The sequence below is a fragment of the Dipodomys ordii genome, unplaced genomic scaffold (genome assembly GCF_000151885.1).
Source record: "Dipodomys ordii isolate 6190 unplaced genomic scaffold, Dord_2.0 Scaffold15, whole genome shotgun sequence".
In the NCBI taxonomy this organism is placed as follows: Eukaryota; Metazoa; Chordata; class Mammalia; order Rodentia; family Heteromyidae; genus Dipodomys; species Dipodomys ordii.
In genome coordinates this window covers 8565922-8580546 of record NW_012267231.1, presented here as the reverse complement: position 1 = coordinate 8580546, position 14625 = coordinate 8565922, and the positions used below count along the sequence as shown (strand labels likewise).

General features: G+C 48.2%; 1 protein-coding gene across 1 annotated transcript in view; it reads left to right on the top strand.

The window, feature by feature from the left end:
• The window catches only part of Chsy1 (chondroitin sulfate synthase 1), a 43970-nt gene extending 29886 nt beyond the window's left edge, over window positions 1–14084 (top strand). Inside the window, exon 5 of the mRNA XM_013011894.1 lies at window positions 11138–14084. Within this exon, the coding sequence (XP_012867348.1) occupies window positions 11138–12727 (1590 nt within the window). The 3' untranslated portion in view covers window positions 12728–14084. The remainder of the gene's footprint in view (window positions 1–11137) is intronic.
• The last annotated feature ends 541 nt before the right edge of the window (window positions 14085–14625 follow it).

Genomic DNA, 14625 nt, shown 5'->3' with positions numbered 1-14625 from the left:
AATCATAGGAAATTCAATAGAAAATCTCTCCCTTAAGTTCCCTGGGCAAGACCCTGGCCAACCACACAGCAGCTTTGCCCTTTCTCTGGGTATTCATTTTTTTCCTGAACCATGTGAGAGTAAGTGACACATGTAATGACGTTTGCTTTTGCCCTTATGCCCTTAGTGCTATTCATAAGAACAAAAAGATGTCTCTCACAGAACCTCAGCATACTCTCAGATTGGGAAATTAACTGTGATGTAGTACTGTTGTCCAATCTACTAGCCTTAGCTGTGCCTCAATTACTCCAATAGTGTGTCCTTTGTAGAAGAAAACTAAGGTACAACCCTGGATCCCACACAATGCTTCGTTGGTGTGTCTTGTAAGCGTCCTAAAAGCGACTGTTTATTTGCTCTCTGTGATCTCTATGGATGACATTGATCAAGATGCATTGTACTCATAAATTGACATGTTAGATTGAAACCACTTTGGCCAACCACTTAAAGACAATTTGAAAAAGAGAAGAAAAGCAACCACAGGTGAGTTATTCTGCAGTGCCCCTTGAATCTCATATTTTCTCACACCTGGTGCATCTTCGAGAGCACCTGGCCTCCACGGGACACCTGGCCTCGGTGGCCCCTGACTCCCACCGCTCGTCCCTTTCTCCACTCTCAGGCGACGGTTTTTTCACTTTTCCTTTGTAGTTAATTAATAGCATAGAGGGTATTCCATAGAGCTCACTCATTTCTCCTCTTACCACCATCTTAGTTTTAGCATCCACGCGTGATTTTTGCTGGAATCAGTCACACCGATGTTGGTACGCTGAGCATATCCAGGTCCCAGGCTGTCCCTCCGTGGTTCCCTTCCGGGAAGATGTGGGAGGGGCCTCCTGTGCTCTCTTAGACACAGCTTAGGAAGGTGGCAGGCAATGGGCAGTCTTCATCTGCACGGCCAGAGTTTGTATCCAGACCTCCTTGCCAGGTTCAGAAGAGGCCAGGGCTGAGCAGGGGAGCGACTTCTGCCGCAGCGGCCAGATGTGAAGCGAGGAGGGCGTGGCCATGAGCCTTGCTGGTCTCCAAGAGCAGGGTGTGTGGGAGAGACTCACAGCTGCCTTTCCAGAAGATTGGTACCTGACCCGCCTCTGAAGGGAGGCAGGCAGGAGGCAGCGAGCCTTGTCCACAGTGCTCCCCAGAGCTTCCCTCGCCCGCTCTCCTAAGCTTGTCCTGCGCCCCTGCCTCACAGAGGGAGGGGTTCACGGCTCAGGTTCACGGCCTGCTGGAGGCAGCATGCGCCAGCATGCGCCTCAGCGTGATTCCCATCTGCCCTCTCATCTCATTTACACCAAGCGTTTCCATGTAGAGAACTCTCCTGCTCTCTTCCTCTCCCTCCCGGCCCCCCCTTCCCTTCCTTTCTCTCCCTCCCTCGATACTCACAAAAATGGAATTAGAAGGGGATGGCACAAATAGTTGGCTCCCAAAATGACTGTGAGCCGTGACCCTTTGTCTTAACCACTCTTGATTTAGGATTTTCTGAGTATTTATTCCGCACTGTCACAGTGATGTTTCACTGTGCCACTGTGCCTGGCATAGGGTGGGCATCATGAGACACTGTGAGAAAAGGATTGTCGGCCAGAGGTCGCTTTTCCCGGCTCCTTAGAACGGCGTGAGGCTCTGTGACTCACAGCCAGCTGCTGATGCAGCTGTTCTGCTGGTTACAAGTGAGATGAAATGAGCACGCTGGGCTCTTCGTGGTCTTTGAGAGTTCTATTTCCGGGAGCGCCCTGTCTGTTTTTAGTTTCTTGAAACTGCCTTTTACGTACAGAGCGAACACATCCCCAGGCAGAACTTGACATGTGTCTGCTGCTTCTACTCTTGTTACTCTCAGGTTTTTCCTTTAACTTGGGCCTAATGTACTTAATTTTTTTACGGAATTTACATTCTATTTTAACCTTAAAGTTACCTTTTAAATTATGTATTTAACACATGTATGCATGCATGTATGTATTATATATGTGCGTATATGGATGTATTTATCAGCGTATGTGTGTATGTATCAGTCCTGGAGTTTGAACTCAGGGCCTTGAGCTGCGTCCTAGCCCTTTTTGCTTTCATTATTTTTCAAAGGGGCATCTCACTTTTCATCTAGACTGGCCCATGATCCTCCTATTTATGCTTCCCAGATAGCTAGTATGGCAAGTGTTGGGGGGTGGGTGGAGAGGGCAATTCCTAGCCATTGAACTGAAAGCTCAAGAATTTTCTGCCTGCTCTCTCTCTGCTCTTTTCTTTTCTTTCTTTTTTCTTTTTTTTTTTTTTGATCCGGTCGTGGGGCCTGAACTCTGGGCCTGGGCACTGTCCCTCAGCTCTTCAGCTCAAGGCTAGTGCTCTACCACTTGAGCCACAGCGCCACTTCCGGCTTTTTTTTTCCTGCTTATGTGGTGCTGAGGAATCGAACCCAGGGCCTCATGCATGCAAGGCAAGCACTCTACCACTGAGCCACCTTCCCAGCCCTCTGCTCTTTTCTAGCTCTCAGCTTTTTCCTTCTCTTCTCTTTCCCAGACTCTCTCTCTGTTCTTTTCTAGCTCTTTCTCCTCTCTTTCCCAGCTCTTTTCTTTCCTAGCTCTCTCTCTTCCCACCTTTCCCAGACACCCCCTCTCTCTCTGCTCTTTTCTAGCTCTTCTCTCTTTTCTAGCTCTCTCTTAGCTCTTTTCCCCAGCTCTCTCTCTTTCTCTCTCTCTTTCCCAGGCCTTTCCCCACCGCGTGGAGGACCAAGATGGCCTGGTGCCAGCCGGAACGATGAATAAATCTACCCCTTACCTGAATACCACGTGCGTGGTGCAGTTCTTACTCGGCTACCTCTTTTTAAAAACCTAACACCCAGGACTGACAAAAAAAAAAAAAAGAATTTTCTGCCTTAGCTGACCTTGAACCACAATCTTCCCAATCTGATTCCTAAGTATGTAGGGTTATGTATATAACTTACTATGTCCATCCAGAAGATGCCATTCTTTCCCTATTTTTTTCTTCGGCACCTCAGTCACAAGGTCGGGTAGAAAAAACGCTCAGTGGTCTAGAAACATAAATAAAGACTCCCCAAGGTGCTCTTCTCTCATCTCCCCATCCTCTGTAAGCAAAACGATTTAATCTCAGTTAAGCTTCACCTGGGCATCCAGACAAGTCCCACCTGCTTACTCCTCCGTGAGCAGGCCACATGTCCACGTAGTCCTGCAGACACAGTGGCCTTGGTTCCACTCTCCACTGTCTCCCCATTGCTGGCATTCCCATTAGTCCGCTGAGCAAGGGTTGGGGTGGAAGGGAACTGACACCGAATGGGACGCGTGCCGTGGACTTTCCTGCCTGTTGCTAATGGCCCTTCAGGACTGGAGTAACTACAGCAGCCTGAACCCTGTTTTTGGTGTTTGAGACAGGGTTTTTTGCTGTGTTGCCCAGGTGGGCCTCAAATTTGCGATCCTCCTTCCTCAGCCACCCCAGGGCTGAGATGGCAGGAATGGGCCACCATGACCTGCATAATGTGGTTTTTTAATTATGGTGAAATACACATAACGTTCACCATCTTTGCCATCCGATTACAGGCACAATCTATTAAATGCTGTTCAGAAAATAACACACAAAATAATGAATGGTGTCATGAAGCGCTGTTTAAATCACAGCCAGTTCCTGGGTTCCTATGTTGAACATGGAGGCAAACAGAAGTTGGATGAATTGAAAAGAACTCAACCACCACAACAGACATGGACAAATGCAGTGGAGATAGAGGTTAATTTCCCCTTCCAGTAATAGTCTAGGACGGCAGGGAGTCAGTTTCCCCATCACTGGAGGCCCCGGGCTCCTCTGTTTTATTTCTCTCCTCTCGAGGATGCCCTCGTGGAGATGGGCTCGTGGTTCCTGTGCGGGGCTGCAGCCTGGGAGGCAGAGGCAGCAGGAAGTATGTCACTTCCGCTCCCGTCGCTGGGGAGGGCTTGGCATGTGGTCATGCCCACTGGGCAGGAGGCCAGGCGCCAGAGGAAAGAGGACAGATCCTGGCCTCAGGCCACAGTCTGCATCTCACGGTGAATCCCATGCAGCTTTTCCTTGCTGCAGGTGTAAGTCATCTGACTGTCACTTTTGGAACTCATGGTAGTGTGCTGAGATCAAATGTTGAAGTACAATTGTGCAATGCAATTTAATTGGCTTTTAGGTTAAAAGGCTCCTTATTTTAGAATAAACTTACAACCAACATTTTCATTGGCAAGGATCCTTGTTAGAAACTGGTCATCAGTGTATTCTATTTGTAGTTTTGGTTTTGTTTGCTGTATTATAATCTAACATTATATAAATGCTATAATTGGGGGTATCCTTAGATACTTGACCTAAATTTTTCTGTTCTGGAAATTTACTCTGACTGTAATAATAGATATAACAACTTAGGAATTGTCTCAAACACTGCAGTGTAGACTAGCAGTATGCCCAGATGGAAAGTTGCTCGTAGGGTATCTCCCTTTAAATGACTGCTACGTGGCTTTTAGCTTTGCCATAATGCTGAATTTGGGGATGCATTTGTAACAAAGCCTACATTAGGCGTATCAAATGCCTTGTTATTAGTTATCAAAGCTTAAACTAATCTCAAAAAAGGGACATGGTTTATGGGCCTGCAATCATGCTAATCACTAATTTGAGAGAAAAAAAAATACACACCATCTTTGGGAAAAAAGAAAGCTAAATTTGTGACATAAATGTCTTGGCATGGATGAGTACTTGTGAATGACACAAACAGAATGTAAACCAAAAAAAATGCTCCCTGCCATTGCAGGCTGCCCGCAGTGCTCATCCCCAGCCTCGCCTCCAGGGTGTGGCCGACCTTTGGGAAGAAAGCAAAAGCAAGGCATGCACATGTAAATTCCAGCTTGGTTGCTTGTGTAGCAAGTTGTTCCATGGTTCGCTTCCTTTGACATGCATCTTAGTGTGGAGTACTGCTTAGTGACATTAATGTGTATGGCTTTTCTGTGATTTTGATATTAAGTGGACCCACAGGTAATAACCATGGTTATTTCTGAGTAGTAAGAATGGAGCCGAGTTTTCTGCTTTCTGCCCGTGAAGGCGAGTTGAGTGTTGAAGCCAACCTGCTTCTGCATGGGCACGGGGTCGCTCTGACCCCTGACCCATCAAGTGAGTCACAAGTCTGTAAGAGTTTCGTGAACGTTTTACATATGCATTCTGACTGGCTTCTCCCTGTAAGTATTATACAGCAAGTACCTGAGTTAGCTTTTCATTGTTATAATAAAATACCCCAAATAATCAACACAATTAGAGAAAAGGTTTGTCTTCGCTCACAGTTTCAAAGGTTCCAGTCCATGCTGCTTTGGCTCTGTGATAGCTTGGGAGCAGGGCATGGGAAACAGGCTGTGGCCCACTGTCCCCCCAAACGCGTGTGCCTGTGCCCTGAGACCTCCTGCCCAGCCCACCTCCAGGGTGCCAGGGGATGGGTGTCCCCAAGGTTTGAAAACAGCAGTCAGTGCATCATACTCATACACTGACACGTTGATTGGTAACTCCCTTGTCCGATTAAAGATAATAAAATAGAATAATTGTTAAAAGACACAATGGAATTTTACACTGCCATTAGAAAGAATACTGTTATGTCATTTGCAGGGAAATGGGTGGACCTAGAACAAATCATGTTAGGTGACATAAGCCAAGCTCAGAGAGGCAAACCGCATACTTTCTGTCATATGTGGAAACTAGATCTAAAATAAACACCGGGACACGATAAAGGATAAAGACTTTACATTTACACAGTGAGACCAAAGGGGAGGATATTCTTAGGAGAGGAACACGAAGGCATAATGCGTATGTGCATTTGATCACACAAAATACTTATTGAAATGAACTCCAGGAATGGAAACCAGGTGTTTTTTTTTCCTTGCTGTTTTTGTTTTCTTTTTGTCTTGTTTGTGCATTTAGGGAGGGGTACAGAAATAGAGGGAGGAAGGGTAAACAAAGGCAGCAGCCTTTGGCTTTGGATATTGGATATCCAGCTGATAAGTACTGTAACTTAAAATTACTTCTACAGGGAATCAGGCACAGATGCAAACAAACAGTAGGTCTGGAAGGAGATGAGCTTGTAGGCCATATTTGACTCCCGGTTTATTTTGGCTTATATTTCCTTTTTCTCTTTTTCTATCCATCCTTCTTTCTTCTTCCCTCATCCTCTACTGATTTGAACTGTTCACTAAAAGTTAGGAGACTTGCATCAAAGAGCCAGGGTTTCAGCTTCCTCTTAGATCTGACGTTTACTGTGTATCCTGCCCCCGCACCCCTTTTGGCCTGTACCCAGCCTGCCTCTGTGAGTTTGTTTTGGTTTTGGTTTTCTTTTAGCTACCTCTTCGGCTCGACCTTGGTCGCACCTAATCCTAGAAGTGCCACGTTAGGATGTAGCCCATATCGACTGCAGTCAGGGGTGTGTAAGTGGAGGCCAGCGAGGACCGGAGCCTGGGACTTGTGAGTGGGCATTTAGAAGGCCCCTTCTACCAGGCCATCCTGGTAGGAAGTCAGTGGCCACTCCCTCATGTCTGTTCTCCCCACTCTCAGTCCCTGGCCTTTGTGTTCCCCCCGCCTGGGCATGGGGTTCAGTAAGCAAATGACACCACCTTCATGCACCAGGAAGGAGCTAGTTCTCCCCAGAAGGCTGCCGTGCTTGCTTCTTGGTTTTAAGAGAAATGAAATCCAGAGGTTCAAGTGAGTGTTTGAGATGGGGCATTTGTAAAGTCAGGCACTTGTGAATCCCAGACTAGAGTTGAGATGGAGTTACCTGGCTGCCCTTGTCTCTACTAACGTTACTCAAGCTGCAGCATGTCTACTTGCAGAGTCTCTCTGTCAGCTCACTTTGCTTTGCTGCATTATGCAGAAGCCTTGAATCCCTACCAGCAGCTTTTGCTGGACTCTGCCAAGCTCATTTAGCAATTGCTCTGAAATGGGCCAGGCTGCTCTGACAGGTGTTTAGATTTCAGAGTTGGAAGCTAATCATTCAAGACTCATTCATACAGTATGTGCACTCTCGTCGTCCCCACTTCCCCCCACCCCCGCCAGTCTAAATTTAGTTTTATGAATGGAATCTTTTAAAATACAAAGTGCCTATTCCTTGAACTTAATTGGAAGAAAATTCGCAAAGCCTATTAAAACTAATTAGCAGACCCCATAGGGACATGTAGAATAACCATACATCCTGAGTGCCAGGATGGCCTAGTTTATGCTGGTGGTCTTGGCCTAACTATTAACAGACCCTGCTTTCATCTCAAAAGTTCCTGTAGGCATACAAGATTGTTCATTTAATCTTTGGGTTCCCTGCACATTCTCAGGTCATTGTTTTTGTTTGTTTGCACCTTCGCTTGTTTCCAGTTTCTCTGTGGTAGTTTGGGCTTATCCCACCTTTGCTTTTCCTTGGATGGCTGACTATTTGAGAAGGCATAGCATTCACGCCATGAACACAGAAAACACAGATGATGTCTGGATTGTGTTTCTAACTTGATTTTGGTATCATTGACTCTGTGGGTGTGAGTGTGTGTGTGTGTGGGTGTGTGGTGTGTCAGTGTCAGGGTTTGAGCTCAGGGCCTCATACTTGCTCAGCAGACATTCTACCACCAGTGCTATATCCCCAGCCCTTTTGCCTAGACCATCTTGTACTGCGATCATTCTGTCAGCACAACCAGGTCCAGCCATTGGTTGAGATGAAGTTGTCTTGCTCATTTTTTTTGGCCTGAGCTAGCCTTGAATTGCCATCCTCCTGATCTCAGCCTTCCAAGTAGCTGGAGATTGAACCATCCATACACCTAGCATATAATTTTTAGTCTTCATTTTGATTTATAACGTGTATATCCTTCAGAACAAAAATTTCCTTGAAATTTGATATCCCACTCTTCTTCTCCATCTCACTGTTCTTGGGATGAAAAGGAAATAGTTCTCTATTTCTCTACCAAAGCCATTCATAAGGCTTTAGACAAAACTGCGGAGGGAGGGGGGTTAAAATGTGCTCCTCAGCTGAAGGTGCTCCTTCAGCCCATCTGGACTGGTAAGTGTACAAATAAATCCTTTGGGACAACGTAGAAGCCACCAACCAGTTCTGGGCATAGACTTGGCCTTGATTTTAAGTTCACTTTCTCCAGTGTTCCTCCTCACCCTTCCCCACTGCTATCTTCTTATGATAGATTTCTTTTCTTTCATAGTGTGCCAGTACTGAGGCTTGAACTCAGGCAGGGCCTTGTGTTCTTGCTTAGAGTTTTGCTCGTTAATTGGGGATAAGAGTCTCTCAGATTTGTCTGCTGGGGCTGTCTTTAAACCACTGTTCTCAGATCTCAAGATTTCTTATTCACTAAAAAAAAGTGAGTCTAGGGGTTGGAGGTGTGGCTCAGGTGGTTGAGTGCCAGCCAATGAGCAAAAGTATCGGATACTGAGTTCAAGTCCCAGTCTCAGAATAAACAAAAAAAGCAAGTGTATAACACAGCCTTTCTTTCAATGAAACCTCAGGAGTTTTGCCAGAAGCAACTTTACTCCTGTTTAAAATTCTCCATCTGCTTGAAGGTTTTCATAAGCCTGTCAGTAAATACTTCTCTCCACATTGGTGTCAGGTAAAGCTGACCTACGCTTCAGTCCCTGTGAACGTACTGGCCAGAGATAGACTCCAGAACATGTCGAGAGCTAGGCTTCCCAGCACGTTTAGGAACAGGATGTTCTTGCACGTCTGTAAAAGGTAATCAGTCCTTTCAGAGCACTCAGACGCCGTGCACTGCCCCACGCGCTCGTTTGGCAGAGGCTTCCTGCCGCTGCCTACTCCACCCTGCGGCCCGGGCTGACAGGCAGGAATCAGTGGGCAGTCGTCTTAGGAGGAAAAGACAGCTACATGGTTCATCTGGAAGGGTATGATTTTCTTTGGTGAAAGACGAGCTCACGTTGTTACCAAGTGTGATGCTGATCCTTGGTGTTCTGGATCTCTAGTCGTCATGCTCAGTAGTACTTAGGATTTAACCCTACGTAAGATCCTTCCATCTAGATCCATTTTCAAGCCGTGTTTCCCATTTATTGGAGAATTGTTTAAATTTATCTTCAGATGCTTCTCTCCCTCCTCCCTCCCTGTGACCCTCTTTTTTTTGGGGGGGGTCCGGTCGTGGGGCCTGAACTCTGGGCCTGGGCACTGTCCCTCAGCTCTTCAGCTCAAGGCTAGCGCTCTACCACTTGAGCCACAGCGCCACTTCCGGCTTTTTTCTTTTTGCTTATGTGGTGCTGAGGAATCGAACCCAGGGCCTCAGGCATGCAAGGCAAGCGCTCTACCACTGAGCCACCTTCCCAGCTGATGGATGCTGCTCTTTTCCGGGCGTGCTGTGGCTGGTTTGGGTATCACAGCTCAGGTTTTATTCTGTCTGCAGCAGCATTTCTCTTGTCACCAGACTTTCTGTTTCTTTGCATCCGTGCATCTTCCCTGGTGGAATGTGTGTTCCCACTGCCTGGTGGTCTTGGCCCGGGGGGTGAGGGAGAGAAGGGGAGGAAGCATTGAAGGCAGCCGGGGATCTGCAGATGAGGTCTCTGACACTAGTGGAGCTTAGCTCTCAGCTGTAGCGACCTGGTGGTGTGCGTGGCACCCGTCTCTCTCGGAGGACTCCAGGTCTAGAAAAGGCTCTTCCACTTGCTCAGGCTGGAGCTGCGGGGCGTGTGCTGTGGGGCTGGGAGGGGTCAAGGCCTGGCGTCTTACACAATCCGCAGATTTTGACTCCCTCCATTGTCAGCCTTATGGCCTCACCTCTCACTAGGTGTTGCTGTTGAGTTTCTGGAAAAATGGAACTTCTGAGTTGGGTGCTTTAGCAAGGCAGCACCCCGGAGGAGACGGCAAGATGACTTAGGCACAGTCGTCTTCACAAACCGCTGCTGACCGTGCAGATGTTGAAGTCTCACGTTCGTCACTTGCCAGGGCCAATTCGGTTACAGCACTTGTAGACATGCTCCTGGTCCCCATGCTCCGGTCACCCCTGTAGCCGGCGTGAGGGAGGGGGGCCCTGACTGGGGAGGGGTTCCGCAGCTCCACTTGCCCAGCTCTTCCGGCCCCTGTACGCAGCAGGCCCAGCCAGGGTCGTGGCGCAGTCTTAGCTTCATCTGCTGCACTCGCTGCCACTTCCTCAGGGCTCGGGGCCTCTCTCAGGAGCTTCTCGCTCCATCCTCTTGGTCCTCTGTGAGCTGTTCATTCTATACTAAGTTATTCTTGTTTTAGAGGTGGTTGGGAAGAAAGGAAAGAATCCTTGTGGGTTTAGCTCCGCACCACCTCTGCAGCTGTGCTGGGAGCTGGGGCTGTGGCGCCCTTGTGGCTCTTAGAGTCAGAGTCAGGGCTAAGGGACGGGCAGGTAGCATCTGCCGGGCATGGCGGGAACAGCACCTGCCTCCAATGGGGCCCACTTAGTTCTGGAAAACCGTTCTTGGAAGTAGAGAAGAGGTCTCATTAGGTTTTTGTAGTTTCTTCTGCACTCCTGAGAGCTGAGACGTTGGCCTTCTACAACTACATCTGAAGGGGTTACGCCTGCCCCCTGCCCAACATAGGGTCCCCTGTTTTGGCTGCTGACTTTCAAGCATGTGTTCCCCCAAACCTGTGCCTTAGGATGGAAGGAAGGGGGGTGGGGATAAGGAGCCCCGTCAGTCCAGGGCCCTTCCTGCTCAAGCAGTGTTTTCTGAACCCCAGGTCCCAGGTCCAGCAGCGCCAGGAAGCTCTGCTGAAGTGGGGGACAGGGGGCGCGCACAGGCCTCACTCTCCTTACTCCTTATGAAGCTGTCCCCTCTCCAGCTCCATGCGAGTGTGTAAGTCCTTTGTCACAATATCCTCCTGGAGTCCTTGATCCTGTGAACAACGTTTGTTCCTGGAGACTGGGAGCTGCCAGGGGCTCTGGGCTTCCACCACAGATTGGCCCGCTGTGCCTGCGGAAGAAGGTCAGTTTTTTAAGGAGTTTTCTAGTCACTGCTAATCTCCTGGAGCCGCTACTAGCTGGGCCTGGTCTGGGGCTTTTGTGCTGCAGTCCTCCAGAAAACAGTGTGTGCAGGGTTGTCTTTAGAGCGAGCCCAGGTCAAGGAACAGAGGAACACATGTTCACGTGGCACTAATGTGGCCGTCACTTTTTTTTTTCCTTCACAGATGCAGCAGCTCTTTTATGAGAATTATGAACAGAACAAGAAGGGGTACATCAGAGATCTCCACAACAGTAAGATTCACCGCGCCATCACATTACACCCCAACAAGAACCCGCCCTACCAGTACCGGCTGCACAGCTACATGCTCAGCCGCAAGATCGCCGAGCTGCGCCACCGCACCATCCAGCTCCACCGGGAAATCGTGCTGATGAGCAAGTACAGCAGCACGGATGCCCGCAAAGAGGACCTGCAGCTGGGCATCCCGCCGTCCTTCATGCGCTTCCAGGCCCGCCAGCGCGAGGAGATTCTGGAGTGGGAGTTTCTGACGGGGAAGTACCTGTATTCGGCCACGGACGGCCAGCCGCCCCGGAGGGGGATAGACTCGGCCCAGAGGGAGGCCTTGGATGACATCGTCATGCAGGTGATGGAGATGATCAACGCCAACGCCAAGACCCGAGGGCGCATCATCGACTTCAAGGAGATCCAGTACGGCTACCGCCGCGTGAACCCCATGTACGGTGCCGAGTACGTCCTGGACCTGCTGCTCCTGTACAAGAAGCACAAAGGCAAGAAGATGACGGTCCCTGTGCGGAGGCACGCCTACCTCCAGCAGACCTTCAGCAAGATCCAGTTCATGGAGCACGAGGAGCTGGACGCGCACGAGCTGGCCAACAGAATCAACCAGGACTCCGGCTCCCTGTCCTTCCTCTCCAACTCCCTGAGGAAACTCGTCCCCTTCCAGCTCCCCGGGGCCAAGAGCGAGCGCAAAGAGCCCAAAGATAGAAAGATCAACATCCTCATCCCTCTGTCTGGACGTTTTGACATGTTCGTGAGATTCATGGGAAACTTCGAGAAGACCTGCCTCATTCCAAATCAGAACGTGAAGCTCGTCGTGCTGCTGTTCAATTCCGACTCGAACCCCGACAAGGCCAAGCAAGTAGAACTGATGAGAGATTACCGCGCCAAGTACCCAAAGGCTGACATGCAGATTTTGCCTGTGTCTGGAGAGTTCTCCAGAGCTCTGGCCCTGGAAGTCGGCTCCTCGCAGTTTAACAACGAGTCTTTGCTCTTCTTCTGCGATGTGGACCTCGTGTTCACGACAGAATTCCTACAGCGGTGTCGCGCAAACACAGTTCTGGGCCAACAGATCTATTTCCCAATCATCTTTAGCCAGTACGATCCAAAGATTGTTTATAGTGGCAAAGCTCCCAGTGACAACCATTTTGCCTTTACACAGAAAACCGGCTTCTGGAGAAACTATGGCTTTGGCATCACGTGTATTTATAAGGGCGACCTTGTCCGCGTGGGTGGCTTCGATGTCTCCATCCAGGGCTGGGGGCTGGAGGACGTGGACCTCTTTAACAAGGTGGTCCAGGCAGGCTTGAAGACGTTCAGGAGCCAGGAGGTAGGCGTCGTGCACGTGCACCACCCCGTCTTCTGTGACCCCAATCTGGACCCCAGGCAGTACAAGATGTGCCTGGGGTCCAAGGCCTCCACCTACGGCTCCACACAGCAGCTGGCAGAAATGTGGCTTGAGAAAAATGACCCGAGTTACAGCAAAAGCGGCAATAATGCTTCCTCAAGAACAGCCTAGTGTCCAGCGCTGCTGGACGTGACGTTTTTAATTATCTAATTTATTTTTCAAAAATGTTTTGTATGATCAGTTTTCGAAGTCCATACAAGGATATATTTTCCAAGTGGTTTTCTTACAGAGAACTCCTTTAACATTGAGCTTTTTGAACAACAACAAAAAAATGTGATCAATGTTTGCCTTTGAATACATCTTCTTGCTGAACATCATGTAGCAGACCTTGCTTCATTCTGACTTGAAGCGGCCCTGCTGGACAAACAGAACTTGTGTTTTTCTTTTTCTTTTCTTTTCTTTTTTTTTACATTTCCTGCTCAGACCTCTTCTCTACAGTCCTCTGGCAGAAAGCCCGAACATTCCTACAAAGTATTATTGTAACGAAACACTGTAACTCTGGTCCATGTTCTGTTGTGACTGTTACCTTGCACAAATTCTACCTTTTGTCTTTTTTTTTTTTAACAACCCTTTTGTGTAAGCCATCTCAAGGTCCAATTACAAAATAAGGAAATGTGATCATTATTATCATCCACAGGATACCTTTCCCAAGTTGATTATTTTCCCCACGCTGGGCTCCACCCACTGCCCTGGGGTCCACCCACCATGGTCAGGTAGGATCTTGGGGTTGGGGAGCAAATGCTTAGTGACAGCTGGGTCCTGTCCTAATATCTATAGATCCCTAAAGGGCCTGCCTTTAAATCTCAAGACAAAGTTTGCATTTTTTTCTCTTCCGGACCTTCCTCTTTAGTGGAGACATGATTAATGTTTAGAATGACAAAGGAGAATTGTAATAATTCTAATGTATGCAAGCTAAACAAACAAAAGCACCCTAAGGAACGTGGGGTGACCACTGCGTCTGTTCATTTCCTCCTGTCTGTGTTACCTTGGTGGAGATGGTTACTTCATTTTTAATTACTGTTTGGTTTTATCCTTTGTATCTGAGATACCTTTAATTTATTTAATATCCATTGTGTAGTGCTCTGTCATTTCTTGAGTTCCTGTTAGCTCTTAGTATTTATGTGTACCAGGGTTGTGGTTTAGTATGTCTTATTTGCAGTAAACCGATCTCCAAAGATTTTCCTTTTGAAAACATTTCCCCACCCCTCCTTAATTTTCACATTCCTGTTTTACTAAATATTAAGTGTTCTCGGACAATTTTGGTGCTCATGTGTTTTGGGGACAAGTGAAATGAGTCTCATTACACCGGAATGTTTGTTTTAACTCACAGATCAAATGTGCCTTAATACATTTTTTTTTTCATTTAGATGTCAAACGGTAGACTTGCCATTTTCAATGCAATCGTTGGAGATCTGCTTATTTGTAAATAGTGTATTGCTCATTTGGAGAAATAAACCAGTGAACAATATTTTTCTATTGTACTTTCCAGGCCCATTTTGTCTCGTTATTGCTGTTCTAGCTGAAGTGTGTTACGCTAGGAGCACACAGAACTGCAGAGTGTGCGGATCGTCTGGGGGAAGCATCACTGTGGGGCACGGTTTGGGAAGGAAGTGCCTGGAGTCTGGAGCGACTCGGAGACTGCACGGGTAGATTTTTTTTTAATTTGTGGGTACAGGTGAGAGAACTGCGCCTCAAGTTTTGGAGCCCCAGGCAGACACAGGACACTCGGGGTGTGGGGAGGGCAGGGCCTGGGGCTACTGAGTGCTGTGGTTGGAAGTTAGCATGCACACTGTGCTGCAATGGGCTTGTCTAGTAGGCCAGACAGCACTGGTGGATGTTGGGAACCACTTGGCTTCCAGAAAGTTCCATCTCTGCTGGCATTGGTATTCTGGGCCAGAAGCCTGGAAAGGAATAATAACCTCAGCCCTTCATGTTTGGCAGGAGGGAGGGCTGGGATCACCCCGTGCAGGTCATGGACAGCCCCCTCTGGGCTGCAACTACAGAGACCC